The sequence below is a fragment of the Myxocyprinus asiaticus genome, chromosome 14, assembly GCF_019703515.2.
Source record: "Myxocyprinus asiaticus isolate MX2 ecotype Aquarium Trade chromosome 14, UBuf_Myxa_2, whole genome shotgun sequence".
Taxonomy (NCBI): domain Eukaryota; kingdom Metazoa; phylum Chordata; class Actinopteri; order Cypriniformes; family Catostomidae; genus Myxocyprinus; species Myxocyprinus asiaticus.
This window is the reverse complement of record NC_059357.1, coordinates 30,723,965-30,748,726: the sequence shown is the minus strand read 5'-3', so window position 1 is coordinate 30,748,726 and position 24,762 is coordinate 30,723,965. Positions and strand designations below refer to the sequence as shown.

General features: G+C 37.6%; 1 protein-coding gene across 1 annotated transcript in view; it reads left to right on the top strand.

Moving 5' to 3' along the window:
- Positions 1-21,956, top strand: part of LOC127452342 (protein tweety homolog 3-like) — a 78,444-nt gene extending 56,488 nt beyond the window's left edge. The window contains exons 11-14 of the mRNA XM_051717758.1: positions 681-817; positions 8,059-8,232; positions 11,276-11,351; positions 15,760-21,956. Of these exons, the coding sequence (XP_051573718.1) occupies positions 681-817; positions 8,059-8,232; positions 11,276-11,351; positions 15,760-15,834 (462 nt within the window). The 3' untranslated portion in view covers positions 15,835-21,956. The remainder of the gene's footprint in view (positions 1-680; positions 818-8,058; positions 8,233-11,275; positions 11,352-15,759) is intronic.
- Positions 21,957-24,762: the final 2,806 nt, after the last annotated feature.

The window sequence follows — 24,762 nt, the reverse complement described above, 5'->3', positions numbered from 1 at the left end:
TTATATACGATTTTACAACTTTGTTGCCATGGTGACATACCGCTGTATACCCTAAAATGACCATAAGGATGACTATTTAAACAACTTTACAGCTCTAATAATACACATTTTTAACGGAAGAATTAATGTCAGTGCTTTTATAAAATGAAAAGCTTCAAATTTCTGCCTTTTAAACCCTCCAAAAATTGGCCCTATTCACTTCCATTGTTAGTGTCTCATTGTAACCTTGATTTTTGTTTTGTTTTTTACAGAAAATTAATTATTTTTAATAATAAAGAGAAATAATTTTTTGTGGCAATCAACATTATGCCACAGATTCTGTCGATTGAGCTTAACTTGTATTGAACCTGAAATATTCCTTTTAGGAGGTGCTAAATGCGTTGAAATATAATTTAAGTCATTAAACTTTTTTTAGCACAAACATGCCTCCTTTCTATGTAAATTTTGCAGACGTGTGTGCAAATTAATGACAATATCAGCAGGCGAGATGCGTTCTTAGAATTCCCCCATTAGTTTCAGTATTAATTGTGTATCCAGCAGTGATGGAACGGTTTCTGCATGTGTGTGTTCTTTGATGCGGTGTATTTGATAGTGGGCTGCATTTATGTCCTTGTTTAAGTCTCTATGCATGCTGTGCAATGATTGTGTGTTTAATGCTGTGTCTCTCTGTTTCTCTACAGGATTATATTCAAGCATTGACTGGTGTGTGTTATGATGGTCTGGAGGGGCTGATCTACCTGTTACTGTTCTCCTTCATCACAGCCCTCATGTTCACCTCTGTGGTCTGCAGTGTGCCACACACATGGCACAGCAAAAAGTGAGTGCTGAGTTTATGCTAGTGAGGGCCAAATGTCTGAAAATATCCCCACAAATATAATAAAACATCTTAAATGAATCATCATTTACTCACCCTCATGCCATTTCAAACCTGTATCCTGTTATTTTTTCCATGGAACACAAAAGGGCTGTTTTGAAAAGAGCTGCTGTTGTGTTCAATGGGGAGAAAAGCATACAGGTTTGGAACGACATGAAGGTGAGTAAATAATGAAAGAACTATCCTTTAAAACTGACTGTCTTCACTAGTAATGAATAAAACACACTTCAAAATGGGTTAGATAATGTCTTAAGGGTTATTCACAGCGAGAGTGAATATTCTTGGTAAACACAACTTTACATCGAAAACAATGCATTCCTATGAATCATTTACACTGAAAATTCACACAGATGGCTTGTATATTGTATTAAAGTTAATCGGACATTCTTGTTAATGTAATAAATCTCATTGTTCTTTTTCTGTTCAAGTTGGTGTTCATATGTATGATGCATTCATTCAATGAAACATCCTAATTTTTGTAGTTAGTACACCCAGGAGGATTAAACTAAAACAATAGTGGAAAAGGTTTCACTTTTACAAGGTCTGTGTGTGTGGATGTGAACATAGTTGTGGATGCTAAGGTTGGTCACCTTGTCCATAGTAAACGATCCCATCGCACTCATCGGTCAAACGGCATATGGAAACAGCTGCCGCTCTCTTTCCTCTTCCTCCCGCTTGTTCCTTCCTTTCAGGCTTTCTGTGTGGGAATCATATCTTTCGCAATAATTACATAAACTAATAATTTCTCAGCCCAAACCCATGCAACCGCTTTCCCAGGCCGGGCTCGTATCAGGCAAACAGGATTAGGCTGGAGGGAGACAGCGGACAAAGATGCCTTGCTGTGCCACTAACTTAAGCATATTATATAATTAACACACTTATAAGTGACAGTGTTTTTATCCGTCTGCATCTGATGATACACAGCGATTCACACTACCTCTTCATTATAGATAATTAGCAGCTCCTGAATATGAGTTTAGGCAAGCTGTGGCAGGCAGTGCAGGGTGGAGGTAGACACTGATAGTGTTAACTGTTTGGAGTGTTGGGAAATAATTTTGTGATATTTCAGTGCATGGAAGCCAATTTTGTTGCTGTTATATTTAGGTGATAAAGTCAAAATGAAATCAGAATCGACCGAAAGTATGTAACTTGGTCTGTATTAAAATACTTTTGTTCCATCTCAGCTTAATATGCAGAGATTAAGCTGAGTGCCACAGAGAAACACTCTCTGTGGCACTATGAAAATTCCTTTTTGTTTTGAGAGACCCGTTTAGACACGCCCCAACAATATTACTCATGGCTTGAGTTGGGGGCGGGACTATTTCTTTGTTTGACCAATGGCAGGAGGGGGGCGTATTCAGAAAACTGTTTTGAAAACAATGTTTATTTTTGCAATTCCATTGGGTGGCGCTAGTGTTGCAGAAATTACATACTTTAGCCTTAATAAATGATTTAGTTTTTATTGTGAATAATTCATCTGTGTATGTTATTCCAAAGAAATAAATTCTTTGTAATCTTTACAGGGTTCTCATGGTCATGGAAAACCTGGAACTATCAGTGAATTTAAAAAAATTGTGTATTCCAGGCCTAGAAAAGTCATGAAATGAATAACTTCTTAAAAGTCATGGAAATATCATGGACATTTCTAGTAAATATGCATTTTTTGATTAACGCTGTGCTCTAAAATATTTCTTCCCCTAAAAATTGCTCTTGGTTATTAGAGTAGAACTTATAACTTGCTTGCAACCTACATTGTGAAGGAATCCTTATTTTGAGTCAGTACTTTGCAGTTATTTGGTCGAAATGGTTTACAAAACGATCTGAATAATTCATTAGCGAACCAGCCTGAATACAAATGATTTTTAAAAATTAGTTTCTAGAAATCACAAATAAAAGTCATGTAAAAGAGACCACTTTTCACTGTCCAGTCAATTCTGATGGATCGATCAAATAACCAACGATATGATGTCATTGTTGCAATGCATAAACATCGATGTATATTCGTTTAAGATGCACCTTTATTTTGACACTCTAATGCCAGCCACGTCTGTATGCATTTCCATCAGCCGATGCAGCAAACTTATGATATTCATCTCGCATTATAAGCACAAAATATGCTTCTCATGCAGGACACAGATGTGCGTGGAGTGATTGAAGCCTGAAGTTCCCTCTGCTCTATACGTGCACGCGTGTCAAATGAGCTTCCCTCGAAATTCAAGCTCCAGTGACAGGAGCGCAGAGCAGCTCACATGCGCAAATAAATCGGGCTTCCCTTGATGTCGTGGTGAATGCGACCCATTTGAATTCTGTATGAGAATGTTCTATTTTAAAGCGCTATGGTGCAATTCAACCATGGCAAATGGCTAAACATCTCGACATTCTGAACAGCACTGATGAGGGAAATAGAAAAAACCTGCCCTGCCCCAGCATCAATTACAAGACTTTTTCACATCTTCACATCAACACCCTTACTAACGTTTATTACAGTAAACTGAAACCGCATTTTTCAATACAAATGTGGAAGTTGTAGAAAGAAAAAACACAGTTAGCACATACTCGCATCTCGGAAACTAGTGGGTATGTACTGGTGGGTATGTAAGTATTTTGGATCGAAAGACTTGCTTGACTGTTGTAGAGATGACAAAATGTCACTGTAGTGTTTACCTCATTCCACAAGGCAAAGAGCTGTCATCAAACGATTGATGACCAAATGTACTGTATGTGACTTTCTATGATGGACATCTAGTGGTGAAGAATTTCCCCTCGCGAATTTCACGTGAAGTTCAAGTTTGGTGAACTTTGACAGGCGAATACGCCGTGTTGATCAGGGAAGTTACTTGGTTTGGCAGTGACCTCTGTGTGGGCGGTGCTTCATACACAGCTACACTGAAAATTCACAATGGACAAGGATATAATTTTATAGGTGAATTTCTTTTTAACTTCACTCTCGCAGAGTATAAAGTGTAGCATTTAAGAGGTTGCTTGACATTTTGCGTGTGAAGTATGTGTGACAGCGCCTGAAAATAATCTATATAAGATCGCATCGTGATGAAACTTGCAATTTACACCCCTAATAGAAACAAAAAAAACAATTATGGAATATTCTAGTTTGATATTTTGTACTCAATGTGAAAGTGTTCATAGAGATGTTTCTATAAGTATTTGGTCATGCAAAACTTAGTACTGAAAATGTGGATTTGGGATGATCAGGTCTTTCGGTCTGTATGTTGGTGACTGGATTATTTTTGGTCATTTATGTTGTGTTGCCCATAACGTGACCACATGTTTTTGCAACATTTGTCATTGTTGAATTCCACTAATCACTCCCCTAACAGATGACTACACTAAATAGTGCCAAAATAGAGTCCCTTTTATCCATGAATTAGGATTGTTTACAAAGAGTTCATGAAGCTCAACACTTCAAATGTGCCATCAGTGAGCAGCAGGGTGCAACTCAGATCAGTAAATATAGCCCCACACTCTCTCACAGCCTTGATGAGAAGTGTGTTTATTTCTGCATCTCCCGGTTTCTGCTAGCTTTTCATTCATACCCTTAAAAGCTAAAGCTCTTCACATATAGCCTATTTTTTCCCCATCTGCATACATTTCTTGCTTAATCATAGATCAGTATGCCATCGCAGCTGGATGTATGGTTTTAGTGGTCTGTTCAAATGCTATATCAATAGCACAGTCACTGATGCAAGCCTTTGTTTGGTTCCAAGCTCCCCTCAAATGGTAATATTTCCTGCTTCTAAAGAGGAGATGGAGTAAACGCAGAATAAACTGCTCTCTCTGCTCCTGTGGCTGAAACAACTTGGGAAGAATGGCAAACACGTGCCTCCATGTGACCTAATGTGTTTGCCTGGTTCTCATCAGTAACATAGCAGAGAACGTCCTCTGATGCTCATAACTGGCATATTTATTTTGGTTTCCCATATTTACAGGTTACAGCAGTGTTTCCCAGCCACTAGTTGGCCGTGAAATATTGTCAGGTGTGCCTTGGAAAATGATCAAATAAAAAATAAAAAAATCGTGGGTCGGACTTCCGCTTGATTACAGCGGTAGTCAATTGCGCGCTTGGCTACAGGAGTGAGTGCACAGTGAATCTGTGTCTGACAGGAATAGAGCTTTAACTCTGAAGAAGAGGCACTCGTGAAACTTCTCATTTGTAAGCAAGCTGAATGACCCGGTACATGTTCCGACCGTCTGAATGAGAGGAGCATGATGTTCGTTCACTTCGGCATCTTTCGTCTTTGTTCATCAAGGAGATGAAAGGGCAGAAGACCTATGATTAATTTGTAAAAGTGAGTGATGTTTATAAACGTTCAAATGACTCGTGTCAGCGCTGCCAAATACATTGACTTCTATGAAGTGACGGCACTTTACACCAAAGTGTTTTTCACACACGTTTTTGCTTCGCAAATGATGTCTTTGAGAATACAAAGCAACAAGAAATATTTAAAAACTGGCCAAATTTGTGAAGAGATAATGAATGTCTCATAATTTATTTTTAAATAAATATTACCATATCGTTTTAGAGTATCAGTGAACCCAGTTACTGAACTAATTTAAATTCACTAAGAAAACGCTTAGACCTAAACATAAACAAGTCATTTGATTACTTTCTGCTATCAAAGCAGCTGCCAGTTTTTTCTCTCTCTTGCAAATACATGTTTTCAATGTTTATTGTTCACATCTCCCACTTTTTTGCATGGCAAATCATAAAATCACCCCTCCGTGACGCTTTCTGTAACTCTTGTCATGTGGAGGGCAATGTGGCGCTTGACGCTGGCGTTGAACGGAGCGTTGACGCCTCGACTCAACTCATGTGAAATGCGCTTTACAATGACGAAAGAACATTATTGAAACTCAAAATTATTATTATTTGTCTATTATTGTGGTCTTTTCTGATAAAAGCCATGCTCAGTAGTTTAAATAGGTTACTGTAGGAAAATGATACCGTAGATCTGCTTTGTGTTTATAATTCTTATACTGAAGTCAGTAGATTTGTAGCCATTCAAGTTTTAATAAAGGAGAAGGTAAGGACATTATTGAAACTCCCTATTATTAGACTATTATTGTTGTCTTTTTGGATGAAAAATAATGCTCAGACTGAAGGAAGACTGTAGATCTGCTTTGTTCTTTTAATGCTTAAACACTATAAAGTCTCTTGGTAGATTTTAGTCATGAACGACTCAAAATGATTCAATGACTCACTCATAGCACATAAGACGCTCATTTTTCGCCACCTAGTGACATTTCCAGAAGGGGTCACTGAACTAATCAGTTAATAAAATTGAACAAATGTGTGAAACAGAAGCAAGCCACACCAAAATACTCTCTATTTTTGCAACTAATTCTGCACAATTATGCAGTTAATTTACTATATTTGAATCATTAAAATCGCTGGAATTGGTGCTTTTAGCTTATTCTTAAAAAAAAAAAAAAATCCCCGGAAACATTTTTGGTGGACCAGTGATTCTCTCACCTTTTTCGCCCCTCAAGAGTGTGCATTCCTGTAATTTGCTGTGGCATTGCAAGAATTAATGTTCAAGAACAAATCTACAAATTAGAAAAGAATGAAATTTGTTGTTTTTTCATTAAATTAGCGCTCTTGCACCTGTGACCTCCTTGCACAGAATGCTTGACTTGATAGTGGTGTGCCATGGTATTTTTTATTCATAAAAAGTGTGCCGTGGCAGAAAAAAGGTTGGGAAACACTGGGTTACAGCATTCATGTGGTGTGCATAAGAACCCCGAACATATTTTGCCGTGAGAAGTCAAAAATACTGTTATACACTGTAAACCTATTAATTTACATGATCTTTTGCAAAATAGGCTACTCACCCATTTAAAACAGACGTCTTTCAGGCTTGATGCAAGTTCCACATGTAGTGATATACACACAAACAGCACTTTCTATTCAGTAAATCTGACTGAATCCAGACACTTAAAAGGTTTTATACCTACACTATAACTACACTTTGGGGTTCAGGTTCCATTCCTTTTAAATAATTGAAGGGGTGTTTATACTGACAGTGATTCACAGCAACAAAGTCATTGAAGGTCAATTCTCAGAAAGTATTCCCTTCTCTGTTTTATCTTGACTCAACATTTGTCAAACTGGGTATTTTGTCTGCACCAAGTGTTACAAAAGGTTGATATCTTTCTCTAATCACTTGTTTGGTCCCCTCTGAGTTTGGATATTTCTTGTTAGCTATTTATGGTGGTGTTCTAACATTGCTAACTGGCAGTTTTGCTCCAGTTCACACTTGCACATCAATTCCCACAGGGATCACAATTCACACATTCAGTGAGGCGATTCCACAGCAATTCACAAGTTGCATGGCATTGCGATGTCTGAAAAATTAAATGCCTGGGATATTCCCAGCATTTTACAACCTATGTAGGAAATTAGGTAGGTTCAGATCCGTCCATGAACTCTCACCGTTGTGCCCTTCAGCAATTAACTTCAACTTATTTTTATTCAATGGGACTTCAGTGTCCCTGTAATATGTTTACCATATGTTGCTTTAGGATAAAATCATCAGTTAAAGGGCACCTATTATGGTTTTTAAACGTGCCTAATTTTGTTTTAAAGGTCTCATACAATAGATTTACATGCATCCAAGGTCAAAAAACACTAATTTGCTTATAATTTAAATTGCAGCATTGCCTTTTTTTCCCAGTGTCAAAAACGACTCCGTTAAATGATCCGTTCTAAAGGATTCATTCTAAACTCCTCCTTTCAGAGAGCCTACTCTGCTCTGATTGGTCAGATGTCCCAGTCTGTTGTGATTGGTCTACCGCTTAGGGCGGGTCAAAGCTGTTCGCGAGCAGCCAATGAAGACCAGAGGCAGGTTTTTTTGTTACCAAATTACGTAGGTTAGTACAGGAAGTAAGTCTGGAATTACTAACGACTCGTTTCAGGTATTCAGAATCGGGTCTTTCATTTGGGAGTCAATAACTCCATTTGTCGTGCACTCTGCAGACTTTTTTACATTCACAAACAGCTATATAACACACTACATGAAAGGTAATATTTGAAAAACCATAATAGGTGCTCTTAAAGGTGAATATGTGAACAGTACAGCGACTGGCGACCTCCAGCTGTTTAGTCACTCACGGTGTGAACGGACCTTTATGTACAATGTGTCGTTGTTTTGTGTGTGTGTGTCCTGCAGGCCTGAAGAGGACAGTGAGGAAGAGTCTCTGGCTCATGGAGGAAGACAGAATCATGATAACCTGTACCGAGTGCACATGCCCAGTCTCTACAGCTGTGGCAGCAGCTACGGCAGTGAGACCAGCATCCCTGCGGGAGCACACACTGTCAGCAACGCTCCAGTTACTGAGTACATGTGAGTTCTACACTCACCACACCATCAACAACCAATACACAAGTTAGTATCCACAGCATCTATGCAGGATGATCCATGTTGTATTTCGTAGAGATAGACAATAATCGATTTGACCAATATCTTTACCGATATTCACACTTTTCTACTTAAAGGGATAGTTCACCCAAAAATGATTTTACACACCCTAATGCCATCCCAGATGTGTATGACTTACTTTCTTCTGCTGAACATAAACAAAGATTTTTAGATATCTCAGCTCTGTAGGGCCATACAATGCAAGTGAATGGTGACCGGAAGGTCCAAAAAGCTGATCAAGGCAGCATGAAAGTAATGCATATGACTCCTGTCTGTTAATCAAAGTGTTCAGAAGTGATATGATAGGTGTGGGTGAGAAACAGATCAATATTTAAGTCTTTTTTTACTGTAAGTCTCCACTTTCACTTTCACATTCTTTTATTTTTGGCGATGCCTATTCTCTGTGCATGTCACCGCCTTGTGGGCAGGGAGGAGAATTTATTGTGAAAAAAAAAGGACTTAAATATCTTAAAATCTTTTTCTCACCCACAGCTATTATATCGCTTCTGAAGACACAGATTTAACCACTGGAGTCTTGTGGATTACTTTTATGCTGCCTTTAAATGCTTTTTGGACCTTCAAAGCTCTGGCCACCATTCACTTGTATTGTATGGCCCTACAGAGCTGAGATATTCTTCTAAAAATCTTACTTTGTGTTCTGCAGAAGAAAGAGTCTTGCACATCTTGGATGGCATGAGGGTGAGTAAATGATGAGAGAATTTAATTTTTGGGTGAACTATATTGACAAATATTGTCACCTTTATTGGTTGTGAAAAATGAGTTCAGTTGATCTTTAGTATTTTTTAACTTAAAACCTCCCCACACAAGCTGATCACTTTCCTGCCTGTCTCTCTCTCACACCACATCTGCTGAACATGAGCTGCACTGAATATTGTCAGTGTGTTAGAGGTCTGGTGGATGTTTTCAGCAGCTGGGTAGGGTTGCACCAGCTGTGCATAAGTTTTCACATAAGTTAGGATGTAAAGTTCACACTAAGGGCTTAGTAACTACTAGTTAGTTTGTAACTAAGTCAGTGCTTAATTTGGTTGCACCACCTGTTCTTAAGGCAAGACTTAACTAGTAGGTTGTAAGCTCTCCGTAAAGTAATGCGTAGTCGCATATTATGACGTTTACCTGTATTTGTCCAATAAGCAGCCTTCAAATTTATACACAGGAGTGTTAAAAAGCCATCAATTTCAGTTTGATCTTGTTACGGTTGATGTTCAAACCTTGTTTGCTCACATAACTGTCAGCTATAATAAATTATATCCCCATTAAAATACGATACGTAATAAAAGTAGATTTGATAAATAGTATATTTGCCCTGTGTAAATAACAATATTATAGGAACTGTATCTAAAATAATTAAGGGGTGATAAATAAATACTAATACAACAGGATGGAAAAATTGATATTTATTCATTTAATATCCTATATATATTTTGAATGTGTTGAAACCTGACACCAGGTGACACCCTGAAAACTGCACCGTTAGATCAGTTTCATGCTGAAGAGCTGCTTAAAATTACGTTTTTTTTTTCTCTCTCTCGTAAATGTCAGTATCATAATGTATGTTGAAATGATTGATGCCTGTCATGCAAAACATGAGCTCATTGATGTCATAAAATATCAGTCTGCTTATTAGTCCATCTGTTACTCCTGGTCGGAGGCTTCCGTAAATATTTAGTTTATACGTAGGGTTACGTTCCTACCTAAGTTTAATGGTACTACGCTCAAATATTTAGTAGTGCATAAATTGTGACTTAGTGCCCATTTACACCACAACTAGGCTAAGTTTGAACTTGCGCACAGCTGGTGCAACCGGCCCCTGGGCTCTAACATAGACTGCACCATATGTGCATTGTGTATGATGGAGGAGGACTCCTGAGAGGAGTCAAACCCTTCTGGAGTAAAACAGCTGCTTCTCTCCAGCTGTGGCTCTCTGGGAGACTGTTCGGAGTGCACACAGGAAACAGCCTGCTGAGAGACGTAGTGATGGAGGAATCATGTGTCGCAAGCATGTTTAGAAGGAATTGGGAAATGTTCAGAATATTAGAATAATATTCTGAAAATATTACTTCCCACAGTATTTTAAGCTTCCTTAATACTGTATGTGTAAATGGCCACATTAGTAAATTAGGTTGCAGTTACAGGAGTAAAAACATTATGATATGTGATCCAGTTTATACATAGTATTAATGGCGTATTGGCATTATTATAGTTTGGGCACAGTGGTAATAATGACCAGTGTTGTGGGAAAGGCATCATACATTATGTAATAAGATAAAAAGTTATATCAGGGTTCCCACTGTAAACCCCATGGAAAACCTGGATATATCTGGAAATGTTAAAATCGGGAAAAGTCAGGGAAATGTCTATAGTGAATATATATTTCTAGTTTTGTTGTGCTCTAAAATATTTCATCACTTAATGTTCTTGTGTACAGCTTGTGTAGAGTAAAACTTGCTTGCAAGCCATAGTGATGTCCAGTTTGTGAGCGAATAGTTTGGTTCTTTTCAGTGAATTGGTCAAAACAGTTTACAAACTATTTATACAATTCCATATCCAGTAGTCACAAAAAAAGGGAAAAGTCATTGAAACGGCATGGGAATTCATTGGTCAAACATGATGGGAATTTACACCATAATACCTGAGTTACTTTTGATAAGTAATAATTACTTCTCTGTTTATTTACTGACAAATTAAAAACCTATGTTATGTCAGGAGGGCAAACACTTAGAATATAAAACCCCCCTGCAAGCCAAGGCATGAGATGCAATTAGTTACTTTTTAGTAGTGCAATAATGTAGCAATTTACTATCAAAAGTAACATTCCACAACACTGATAATGACAAATAAACAACAAAGGGCAATACATTTTAAATAGATTAATAACATTAATGCTGCAGGATTTTGCATATTTGTTAAGTGTTTATATCTGTGTTTGGGGTGCCCGTGTCATTTACAGGACTCAGAATGCAAACTTTCAGAATCCTCGCTGTGAGAACACTCCTCTCATTGGCAGAGAATCTCCTCCCCCCTCCGTAAGTATTTATATACTGTTGAGTGCATAATTTGCATCCCCCTTTTGTCTCCTAAGTTTACACACCCCTTTCGGAATTTATACGAATAGAAGAGTTAAAAGATCTGATTTTTTTTAGTACTTTAGTACTGCCCTTCAGAAGCTACATAAGTATTTACATATATCCCACAAGACAAAAAATAAAATAAATAATTACACAAATCATTCTGTTCAAAAGTTTACATCCCCTTGGATCTGAATATAGTTTATTGCCTTAAGCATCAATGAATGTTTGCACCTTTTGCAGTAGTTGTGTATGAGTCCCTTAATTGTCCCAAGTGTAAATAGCTGGATCTCTCAACATCATATAGTCACTGTTGGGAATGAGTCAAATGTGTAAAAGATGCTGGAAACCAAAGAACGTGCAGTACCTGGAGGATTTTTCTTAACAGTGGGCAGCTTCACTGCTCAGGACAAAGCAGGGACTCAGGGTAGGGCAGTACTAAATAAAAAAGAAAATGCAATTTTCTCTTTATATATATATATATATATATATATATATATATATATATATATATATATATATATATATATGACAAACAACTTGCAGATTCTGCAAGGGGAATGCAAACTTATGCACTTAAATGTACCTCCTCAATGAATGACAACACATACACATATACACTCACTTTTGTGCACAATCATCACAAACATGCTAACACATAAGTCAGAGTCATTTTTACAGCCTGAATGAAAGATTCACCTCAAGTAGCACGTCATTTTAGTTTGCTTGTGTAAATAATTGGTCTCTCCCCACCGTATTGATCACTGTACACAGCAAGTCATTGTAAAGAGCTCTGTGCTTTGTTCAGTTGAGTATCTATGTGAATGGTTATGTAATTGAGACTGTAGATTGTTTTAAGCTCAAGCTGTGATAAGCAAAGAGAGTATTAAACCACTAAGTGTCTAAGTAGGAAGGGCTTGTTTCCTTAAACTTTACTGACAGACAATTCAGCTGATTTAAAGACATAGGTTGATGTGGAATTAGAATCAGAGAGAAATTGAGGTGGTTTAATAAGGTAAAGATTAAACGGGTTTGCTGATGTAAGTGGACCCCACTCACACTGTGATTGCAGAGTTGTGTGGCAACCCCCCCCCCCCCCCCCCCACACACACACACTTTCACCTGTCGTATTGTTTCCTCTAGACCTCCTGTGTTGGTTTGATGCATGTGTCCATGTGTATTTGTTAGCTGAAGATGGAGCCAGTGGTGTCTGTCTGCTCTACACTTTCTTGTCGTTTTCTTTTCTGCAAACCCACACAGTTGTATTTGACATCCATGGACAGTAACAGCCATCACAGCTGGCAGTTAAAGCCATCGGAGAGTTCCCGTTCGTTTTGGTAACAGCCTCTGCCATTTCAACAGGTACTCCAATGCCCAACTCCCAGTTATTAGTCCGCCCCTCCCTATACAGTGAAGAACCTCACTATGACCCAAATCACCCTCACTCTGACCCAGGCAAGCTGCCCTTGTCCCTGGTGGTTCTCTGTGTGGTTCCCTGGTCTTGTTAATTGTAGGCAGCATGCTCTTCTTCCACCAGCCCTGAGTCTTCACAAATCTGACCCAGAATCCATATTTCAAAAACCTTTAACCAAACAGAGAGAGGAATAAATACATTAATAAAGATAGATATTGAGGGAGAGAACTACTTTTGAAGGAATGTTCCAGGTTTAATATAAATTAAGCCAAAGTCAGTCTATCTTGGGAATGCTCCCGGGTAGCTACTTTCTGGATACAGCCAGCATACAAGTACAGCTCCTATCTACTTGAATGGGGAAAGACCAAAATCTTCAAAACATTAGCTTATTTGAAATCAAATCGTAGTCTTGACCATGTGCATTCTCAAGTTAACTGACAGGCGATATATCTATCTAAAAGGTGTTTGGCACTTTTACCTGTAGGGCGAGACTTTCTTTTCTACACCCGCCATATTGGGCATTCCAATTTCTCCTGCTCATTTTAATACAAGTGGTAAGTCTCAGCTAAACGGTGTCTGGTTAAGCTCAATTGACAGCATTTATGACATAATGGAGAGAATGGGGCTGATCCATTAACTTTAAAATACACACAGTTTTAAAGGTGTAGACACAAGATGTAAAAATTTTTTGTTAACATGATAAAATGAGTGATTTACCAGCAGATTACAGGGCTTACAGGCATTACATTGTCATGAGTTGTAATATTGTATATTACAAAACTTTACACAGATAATGTTAGTAAGCGATTTTTATCATACTAAAATCATGTTAACGTGTATTTTAATGTTTATGGACTTGCCCCATTCACTTGAGTTGTAATGGCCTTACTGTAACCAGTTCTTTTTTTATTTTTTATTTATTTATTTATTTATTTATTTTTTTAAATATATATAAAAAATATAAAAATATATATATATATATATATATATATATATATATATATATATATATATATATATAAATTATTATTATTATTATTATTTTTATTTTTTTTCATGGTAATCAACATAATGCCATAAATGCTGTCAATTGAGCATAGCTTTACAATAAGGTTCCATTCTTTAACATTAGTATATGCATTAGGTATCCTAACAATGAACAATATCTTTTTTACATCATTAATTATTCTTTGTTAATGTTAGTTAATAAAAATACAATTGTTCGTTGTTTGTTCATGTTAGTTCATAGTGCATTATCTAATGTTAACATATGCCACTTTTGATTTTAAAAATGTATTACTATGTTGAAATTAACATTTAACCAAGATTAATAAATGCTGTAAAAGGATTGTTCATTGTTAATTCATGTTAACTAATGTTTAATTCCTTTAAATTTAGTTTATCTTATGATTAGCATCCTAAGTCTTGTGAAAGAAAGCAACTTCCCGTAGTTAGATTCCAAGAATATGCATATAGTGTTTTGAGTATTTTGTTTTAGTTCATACTTAAGTATTCAGTATTAATTCAGCTTTTACATACTAGTTTATAAAGTTTAATTTATAAGTTTTTGGTTTTTATAAACGTTATAATTTTTTCAGGATTCTAAATCTAACCAACAATGATTACATCATCATAATACAGGCCTGTTCTTGTATGTTGAGCAGTTATGATGATCCACATGTTATCTACATTTCAGGACAGTGTGTGTGGGAAACTATGAGATATCAACTCTCGTTCACGACATGTGCTGTATGTGCTTATCGAACATGGTTGATGATGTTTAGTGTACACTGGCTTTGAATATACAGATTAAAGACAATCTGTCCCTAAATATTAAGTAACTTATAACAACAATCTATAATATAGTTATAGAATGTTCCTATAACCAAACTAGCCCCTTGTGTCCTGGTATGCTTTTACTTCAGTAGTGGGTCAGTTTAGGACTAAGTGAAAGTGTAACACTACGTGTCCCTTAAAACTTTTTAATTTCAAGTTACATTAGTGGTATGTTGTGTTTAATAAATGTAGAATATAAGTAGTGCAGTTCTGTGCTGCCCACTGGTTGTTTGAACAGACAGTTAAAGTTCAAATCTGCTCCCGCCTCTGTAATTATAGAATTCTGGCAAAAGTTTTTGTGATCTACAACAAAAATGTTCTGTGAACTAACTGGACTGGTGCACTGTGAATAAAACCATTATATTGCATCTTCAAGGCTGTCTAAATGATTCTAGATGTGCTAAGCCAGAGTCAATTTGATTATACGATCTATTATCTTTTCACCTACAATGCACCTGCTATTAACATCCATCTCAGGCAATCCAATCCGAAGTTGACTGTGCTATAAACATGGTTCAATGTGTCTTGTGATCCAGTCAGTCAAATCACATTCACAGGTGGTCAGGGATGCATGTTTGCACATTGGATTTTTTGTAATGGCTTTAACAGAAATGCGTGCTGATGCATCCTGGACGCATCCCCAACGTCATTGAAAGACCGCCTATTTACATAACACATAATTAGCGTAAAAACAAAGGTTTTTAACTTTACTAATTATGTGCGGCTTTAAAAGGAAATGACTGATAAAAAAATTTGGGAAAAGCCCATGTTTATATATGTGGAAGCATGCTTGACATCAACATACAGTGACACACGGTAATGTTTGTTGTCGCGAAATTAGAGACCCTTTAATAAAATACAGGTGTTATTAGCAGGTGTTTATGGCACTCCAACTCGGCTGACACTTGTGATTAGATCCCCCAAAACGGATGTTAATTTCAGGTGTAAATAAGACTTTTAGTGCCATGTCATTGTTGTAAGCAGTACAATTCATGTCACACTCTCTTGCATATCTAATATAGTTCATTATTACATTTGAGTCAAAGCCAAATTAAAACTAATGTCTCAATTATTTTGTCATTACAAGTATTTTTCTCAATGTTTGTCTCCCTACAGTACACATCCAGCATGAGGGCCAAATACCTCGCCAACGCCCGGCCTGACCCTAACTCCAGCTCCTCGGCAAACTAAATGGACGCTGTATCCCCTTCCTTCAGCCCAGTCCAGTCTACAGTTCACGCACTCACACACATACATACTTTTGCCTTTTCCCACAGCCTCAGACAAGTTTCACCCCAGGCCCACCCATCCAGCCATTTCAAACAAAGAGCCATGTTGATCTTTGATGTGCACTCTCTAACCCAGCTGATAAAGGACGTCCTTGCATCATGTAAATACTGCTGTCACCGGAAAGTTCCAGATGGCTGGTTTTGGACAGAGTTTAGGCCACAAGTTCAGCAGGGCGGCAGAAGATAGTTCACTTATAGCTTTGTGTGTTCGCGTATGAGTATCTTTAATGAGTATGAACTCCCATATCTTAGAGAGATGCTGAGTGATGTGTGTGTGTTGCCCTTGCTTTTTTGTGGTGCTCTTGCCAGAGGTTCAAAAGGTCCAGAATTAAAGAACTGGAAGGGGTTTGATGCCCTCAACTCTACATTCCTGCATGAACTCTGTGCTGTAGTGATTTACTGCCACACCAGGCCTATCATTGGGAGACTTTACATCTGTGGCATCTACTGTAATATGACTGAACACCATAGAAAAATCTATCTAATTTGAATAGCATGCAAACCTCAGCAATGCTTTCCACAGAATGAAAAAAAATTGGGTTCCTCTGGTTTGTGTTGAAGGTATGAATTTAAAAGCATTGATGTTTGGAAGTAGCTATTCTAAAGATATAACTGCCACCATTGGTGTGAGATGGACCAATGTTGTGTGAGTTTAAGGCCAGAAACATATTTACGCAAAACGCAGATGCGAATACTTTGGCCAATGCATTGCAGATACACAGGATTTGTACATACTTAACTTGCTTTCTTCCTTTGATTATAACAAACTTCAGTACCCAAGGGGGCGATAGAGTTACCTTCAAATTTGCCGTTAAACCAAATGGGTTATTATTCAGGTAGCTAGCTTTAAACATGTCAACTTTAAAGGAATAGTTCACCCAAAAATGAAAATTCTGTCATTCCGAACCCATATGCCTTTATTGTTCATCATAACACAAAAGGAGATATTTTAAAGAATGTTGCAATTGATGATTTGCATATAGCAGTTGATAGTGATTCAATTCAAAGCACAAAAAGCAAACAACCGTGTCATAAAAGTAGTCCATGCGACTCTTACATCATATTCCAAGTCTTCCAAGGGTATACAATCACTTTATATGATGAACAGATGGAAATTGAAGTTGTTATTGACTCTCAAATCAAATAATTTTTCAATTCATGTAAACAACCTAAATCAAATATGGTGACACGTCAGTAACAATATTGGTTTAATGCATCTCATAACCAAACATCCTGATATCATGACACAAGAATGAGTCACTGGACAACATTTATGAAATGTTTGAGTGCTCTTTTAAGCTTTAAAGTGAGTCATTGAGCCATTTACATGCACACCAATGCGCTCCCAAAAAAATCAGCTTGTTTAAAGAAATCTGACAAAGAAAAGAACACGTTTTTACATGAGATTTAAAATAATAATGTTATCTGCTTTTGATGTCAATATGTGAAGAGCCATGTGCACATTGGATAAGCTGATAAGAACATGCAACACGATATTGGGGTAATGAGCAAAAAATCTACCTGTGTCGATAGGTTTATTCTTAAGCCGTTTATGACCTTACACTGATAAAGGAAAGACATTTAATGTGTTTACAAGACCACACATGTCATCTTATTAAGCATAATCAGTATAAGAACGTGCATGTAAATGCACTCATTATCAACTGCTATTGCATGGAATTCAGCAATTACAATATTCATAAATACTACTTTTGTCTTCCACAGAAGAAAGTCATATGCGTTTTTGATTACATGAGAGTGACTAAATGATCGAATGTTCATTTTTGGAAGAACAATTACATTTAGTAACTTGCTGATGCTCTTCAAAATGTTGACCTGATAAAGACAATGCACAAAACTACAGGTGCATCTCAATAAATTAGAATGTCGTGGAAAAGTTCATTTAATTCAGTAATTCAACTCAAATTGTGAAACTCGTGTATTAAATAAATTCAGTGCACACAGACTGAAGTAGTTTAAGTCTTTGGTTCTTTTAATTGTGATGATTTTGGCTCACATTTAACAAAAACCCACCAATTCACTATCTCAAAAAATTAGAATACATCATAAGACCAATAAAAAAAACATTTTTAGTGAATTGTTGGCCTTCTGGAAAGTATGTTCATTTACTGTATATGTACTCAATACTTGGCAGGGGCTCCTTTTGCTTTAATTACTGCCTCAATTCGGCGTGGCATGGAGGTGATCAGTTTGTGGCACTGCTGAGGTGGTATGGAAGCCCAGGTTTCTTTGACAGTGGCCTTAAGCTCATCTGCATTTTTTGGTCTCTTGTTTCTTATTTTCCTCTTGACAATACCCCATAGATTCTCTATGGGGTTCAGATCTGGTGAGTTTGCTGGTCAGTCAAGCACACCAACACCATGGTCATTTAACCAACTTTTGGTGCTTTTGGCAGTGTTGGCAGGTGCCAAATCCTGCTGGAAAATGAAATCAGCATCTTTAAAAAGCTGGTCAGCAGAAGGAAGCATGAAGTGCTCCAAAATTTCTTGGTAAACGGGTGCAGTGACTTTGGTTTTCAAAAAACATAATGGACCAACACCAGCAGATGACATTGCACCCCAAATCATCACAGACTGTGGAAACTTAATACTGGACTTCAAGCAACTTGGGCTATGAGCTTCTTCACCCTTCCTCCAGACTCTAGGACCTTGGTTTCCAAATGAAATACAAAACTTGCTCTCATCTGAAAAGAGGACTTTGGACCACTGGGCAACAGTCCAGTTCTTCTTCTCCTTAGCCCAGGTAAGACGCCTCTGATGTTGTCTCTGGCTCAGGAGTGGCTTAACAAGAGGAATACGACAACTGTAGCCAAATTCCTTGACACATCTGTGTGTGGTGGCTCTTGATGCCTTGACCCCAGCCTCAGTCCATTCCTTGTGAAGTTCACCCAAATTCTTGATCGATTTTGCTTGACAATCATAAGGCTGCGGTTCTCTCGGTTGGTTGTGCATCTTTTTCTTCCACACTTTTTCCTTCCACTCAACTTTCTGTTAACATGCTTGGATACAGCACTCTGTGAACAGCCAGCTTCTTTGGCAATGAATGTCTGTGGCTTACCCTCCTTGTGAAGGGTGTCAATGATTGTCTTCTGGACAACTGTCAGATCAGCAGTCTTCCCCATGATTGTGTAGCCTAGTGAACCAAACTGAGAGACCATTTTGAAGGCTCAGGAAACCTTTGCAGGTGTTTTGAGTTGATTAGCTGATTGGCATGTCACCATATTCTAATTTTTTGAGATAGTGAATTGGTGGGTTTTTGTTAAATGTGAGCCAAAATCATCACAGTTAAAAGAACCAAAGACTTAAACTACTTCAGTCTGTGTGCATTGAATTTATTTAATACACGAGTTTCACAATTTGAGTTGAATTACTGAAATAAATGAACTTTTCCACGACATTCTAATTTATTGAGATGCACCTGTATAGAAGCAGGCAGTTTATGTTAATACCTGTTATAACACCCCTTGTGGCAGCGGTGAGAATGCAATGCATACTTAAATTGTGAATTATGGTCTGACACATTCCAGAATGACACATGAAATCAAGCTTGCGACGCTAGACGCATTTGCATTCACATATTTGTGTAGTGAATATTTTGGGTGTAAAACTGTAGTATAAGCTGGTTTTAAGGACACGAATGGTCTGAATTCTATCATCTCATTTACAGGATTGCATTTTAGGAATGGGAAGTAATGGTTGATAATTGCTGTGTAGCTATTGCAATCCTCTTTCCTGTATATAATACACATGGACTGCATTAAACAAACCACTCAAAGACCACAGTATGCCTCACATTTAACCGGGCTATATCCACTGCCAATATTGGAAAACTTGAAGATACAGGGCTGGATAAACCAGCCTAACACAAAAAGGGGTCAAGTAATCAACATCTGGACTTTCATTGCAACTAGTTTTGACCAAATCCCAATTTTCTTCACAACCTTTAACAGGGATTGGCTTCAAATTGACTTCAACCTATTTTTCCTCTTCATTATTCTGAACTCTCCAATCAAACTGAACCATCAGAGATCACTTTGTCTTATGCTGAGACCTTATTCGAACTTTACATTTGTCTTAATAATGTCCAAAAATGGAGCCACAGGGACCAGCTCTGACAATTTGTCAAAACTTATCTTTTCCATTAATCTTCCATGCATACCATATGACTGCTGAGCTACCATAGAGCTCTCTTGCCACTCTCGTGCTAAATGAAATATGAAGATTTCCTGAAGAGTTCATTGTACTGTACAAAATGTAAACTGGACATGTGGACATTAAGTTTGCCGCTTAGTTGACTTCTCCGAGGGGAGACCCAGGAAATGAAGTCATTAGTGGCATCTTGTTTTCTCCTCATCAAACAAAAGAGAGGCTGCAGTTAAAACCTCAGTAACTCATGCTGCAATTCAGTGTGACTTTCAAAAGCCCACAATTTCCTGGACTCCTTGCTTCTCTGCCACAAATTGCTTTATTCTCAAAGTTAGGGAGAACTTACCATCTTTGAAGAAGACTGAAAATATGATGTGCTGTAACACTGAATATTTTTCCATTGATGACAGCACAGGTTTGTTAGAGACCAGGCCAACAACTGGCATCTGATCAGGGTTGCAACTGGAATAAGGAGTTTTTTCTCCTACACATCTCCTCAAAAGACCTCTCTCAGACATTACAAATTAAATCTAGTATGAGCTTGTTATAGGCAGTGTGATAATAACCTTCCTCAACACCTCAGGGGTTGTTATGACATGCTCCATCTTACTGGTAATGTCTCAATTTGAGGACACCTAGCACGGCTCATGTCCTTACCACAACATTTTCCATCTCAAAAAAGCTATATGATCTAAATCATTCAGTTTACAAGGTGGAATGGATGCTGTTGTGTAAATGCAGACAGACTAATAATACATTTCCAATGTGACATTTATGGCCCTTTCCTAAGTGCCGCCATAATCCCTTAGGGCTGTTCGCCGAGTCCAAACTTTGGTGACGTAATGCCACCTAGACTTTGTGAGCGCCCTTCGGAATCATAATAACTGACAAATATGACACTCTCCAATCACAGTTGCGCACTAGCAACATTTGTGACAGGGCCAAAGTCTCAAAGACTGTAAGACTTTTATGAAAACAAGCAGCCACTAGGGACATAAAGGGATGTATTGCAGCTATAAGCAAAAAGAGCCTTGGATTGTGTGTGATTTAGCTCATACCTGAAAAATCTGTCACTTATTTGAAAGTGTGAGCTTTTTTCTTTTTTCAGTTTGCTTCTCAAAGCATGGTCATCCATTCAATGTTGAGTCAAGCCATATTGTGTGCTACTGATGCTTGCATTGGTTTCTTGATTGATGCTTTTGTGGGTAATAATGAGGTCTGCTTCCTCAACTGTGCCAATAACCAAAAACTTTGTACCTTCCTTGTATCCTCTAAATGTTTCACAACCTTCAAAATGTGGACATTTTTCCTCATGAGCTCTGTGTGGCATGAGCAACCAGATTAGATACCTGTGAACATGAGCCTGATGTTGTGGGTGTCATTGTTATTTTCCATGTAAATGATCACGTTGGTGACGATGCAGTCTCTGTTTTTATGTGGACATTCACTCTTGGGTAATGCCATACTGCTACACTGATGTAGAAACAGTAGGCTATATAAAACAAATGTTTGCAAGAAAATGGCCTGTGTCGAGGACATGGATTTGTAATATCATAGCACAAGTCAGTTTTTCATTTTTAACTTAATTTTTACTTGGATTTCATAGTCCATGTGGCATATTTTTAGTCATTTTTAGCAAGCACAAAAACATTTTGTCTCTTTCATGTGAATACATGATTTTGGTCTTTTATCAAGATGTTTTGATATGACTTCAGTGTAGGATGATCTTTTTTTATTCTTTCTTTTTTTGAAATTACTAAAATATTGTATATGTAAAACCTGTGGTTTTATTGAGCTTGAACTCAGTGTTTTCAGATTAAATTTAACATTAACTGATAAATGTGCAATTTGTGCTTAATTATCTTAGTCCTCTGTTTGCAGAACTGTCTCACAGATATATGATTGTTCATATAATATTATTATCTGTCATTCTGATTTTCTGTTTGAACACCATTTTTTGTGGTTATTCACTTATTTTAAAGCTGTAATTGTTACATATACAGCATTTAGTCAAAGCAGATAAGAATATGAAATCTGTTTGTGGCAGTACATTATGTAAGGTAAATAACTTTGGTAGCAAAAAATGTTTAGGTTACTGTACATTAATTTACTCTCCTAATGGCTCTTTCATAATTTCCAGTGCATAGACACTAGAGGGCACCATTGTGTAATTCAAGAGAAGTTATAAAACAGAAAAACACTCAGACCAGAGGTTGCTAAACTGTTTTGTCAGCTGAACTCTTGACATTCATTATTTACTTTTCTAAATAATTTATATATATACACCGATGAGCCAAAACATTATGACCTAATTAGCATATGGCCTAATATGCTGTTGGTCCTCCGTTTGCTGCCAAAACAGCACCGACCTGCCGAGGCATGGACTCTACAAGACCCCTAAAGGTGTCCTGTGGTATCTGGCACCGAGACATTAGCAGCAGATCCTTCAAGTCCTGTAAGTTCGAGGTGGAGCCGCCGGGGATCAGACTTGTTGGTCCAGCACATCCCACAGATGCTCAATCGGATTGAGATCTGGGGAATTTGGAGGCCAGGGCAACACTTTGAACTCTTCATCATGTTCCTCAAACAGTGTGTGTCAGGGCACATTATGCTGCTGAAAGAGGCCACTGCCATCAGGGAATACCATTGCCATGAAGGGGTGTACCTGGTCTTCAACTATGTTTAGGTAGCTGGTAGGTGGCACGTGTCAAATTGACTTCCACATGTCACCTGTGAGTGGTCATAATGTTTTGTCTCATCACTGTATATATTGTATATAGCGAGGGGGGTGTGCAGGCACCCCGTGCGCCCTCGGAAAGATGCTGCCCATGTCGCCCATGCCTAAATCCGCCCTTGATCAACATTATGTAAAATATGCCCAAATGAATTAAATTCTAGTCAAATCACAATAGGAAATCTGTATCGATACCCAGCTTAGATAATCAGAATAATGTTTTATAGAGTGATCATTCTAACTGTAAACATTTTATTTGTATAAATACATATTTTTTTTATTTAATTTCATATTGCATTTTCTATATCAGAAACCCCCTGCAGTTCAAGTCAAGTCAAGTGAAGTCATATTTAGATAGCATAAAAGTAATCCATACTACATTGGTTTAATCCATGTCTTCTGAAGCAATGTGATAAGTATGGGTTAGAAACATATCAATATTGAATTACTTTTTTACTATAAATCTCCACTTTCACTTTCAATATGTGAAAGAATGTGAAATGTGGAGATTTATAGTAAACAACTTAAATATTGATCTGTTTTTCACCCATACTTATCAAAATCGCTAATGTAATAGTTGTTCTTTGAAAACTCTGCATACAATTAATTGTTTAATTTATAATTTTTGTATTCAGTCAGATGCACTGAACACTGTCTGGGAACTGTGACAGAGAGAGAGAGACAGAAAAATAGAAATCACTGTTGTATTTGTGACCTCAGTGTGTGACAGCAGTCAGGGGTCAGTGTCACAAACAGGACAGAGACCCACCATACTGCGTTTCCTGTCAGCCGCCAGGCAGCTGCCGCTTTACTGAGGCCTGCGTTCTGTATGTGGGTGTGTTTGTTTGTGTATAGGGGAAGAGAGTGGGCTTCTGGGAAAACAAAGCGAGCAACAAGCACATCCCACAAGCACAAATGGAGGGATCTCTACACAGAGCACACCCTGCTTGTCTTGTTCAATTGTCCATGGAAATGTAAAGCAATTATTGTTTTGAGAAGTATACAGTCAAACGCTCAAAAATGAGAACACACATCAAACTAGCAAATTAGCTTAGATATCCACAAATGAAAAGTCTGTGTGCATTTGTTACAAGACTCATTTACCCTCTAAAAGAAAATGGCACAGGCTTATTCCATAATAGGGATCGCTGATGAAATTCGGTTCATCCTAATGTTCTTGGAAATTGGACTGCAGGAATGCCTTGTGAATGCAGTAAAATGGTTAAGTGAATGGAAGGCTCCAGTGACCTCCAGTAGATTTTCTTTTATCAGACCAAGCTTGATGCCAGCTAATTTAGCTGGTCTTTCTCTCGCTTTGTGGTTGAACCTTTTCTGCTATCAGGGCCATCTTAAAATGACTTCTTATTTAGGGAAATATCAACGTTTTTTTTATTTATTTTTTTATCATAGGCGTAGGTGAGATTTCCTTACTGTTTTTATTAGCAACCATCTGCGTAAAAATGATGTGCGTAACAAATGAAACTTTTGGGTGCATTTTCAGCAGATGTCACTGCTGTGGTGCTGTCTACCTTTGAGTAAACAGGGAGACTCCCCTCAGCTCAGTCAGAACTAGGCAAGAAACATACTCAACACAAGTACACAGACAGCAACACATTGTAAACACATAATGCACGTTCTTGCGTTGGGCCAGAAACATACTTTACGCAAGATACGAGAACTTGGCCAGTCCAGTTGAACATGTTCTTGCGTTACTGTGGCAGTAATAAACCTCAGTACCCAAGGGGGCTATAGAGGTACCTTCAAAGAATTTGTGCCATTAAACTGGATATTATTAAGTTGCTATAAAGATATTGACTTTACCTTACTTGCTCAGAAATATTCTTTTTTTTTTTACATATAATTTTTGGAATTACACATTTGGAATGCCCAATTCCCACTACCTAGTAGGTCCTAATTGTGGTGCAGTTAC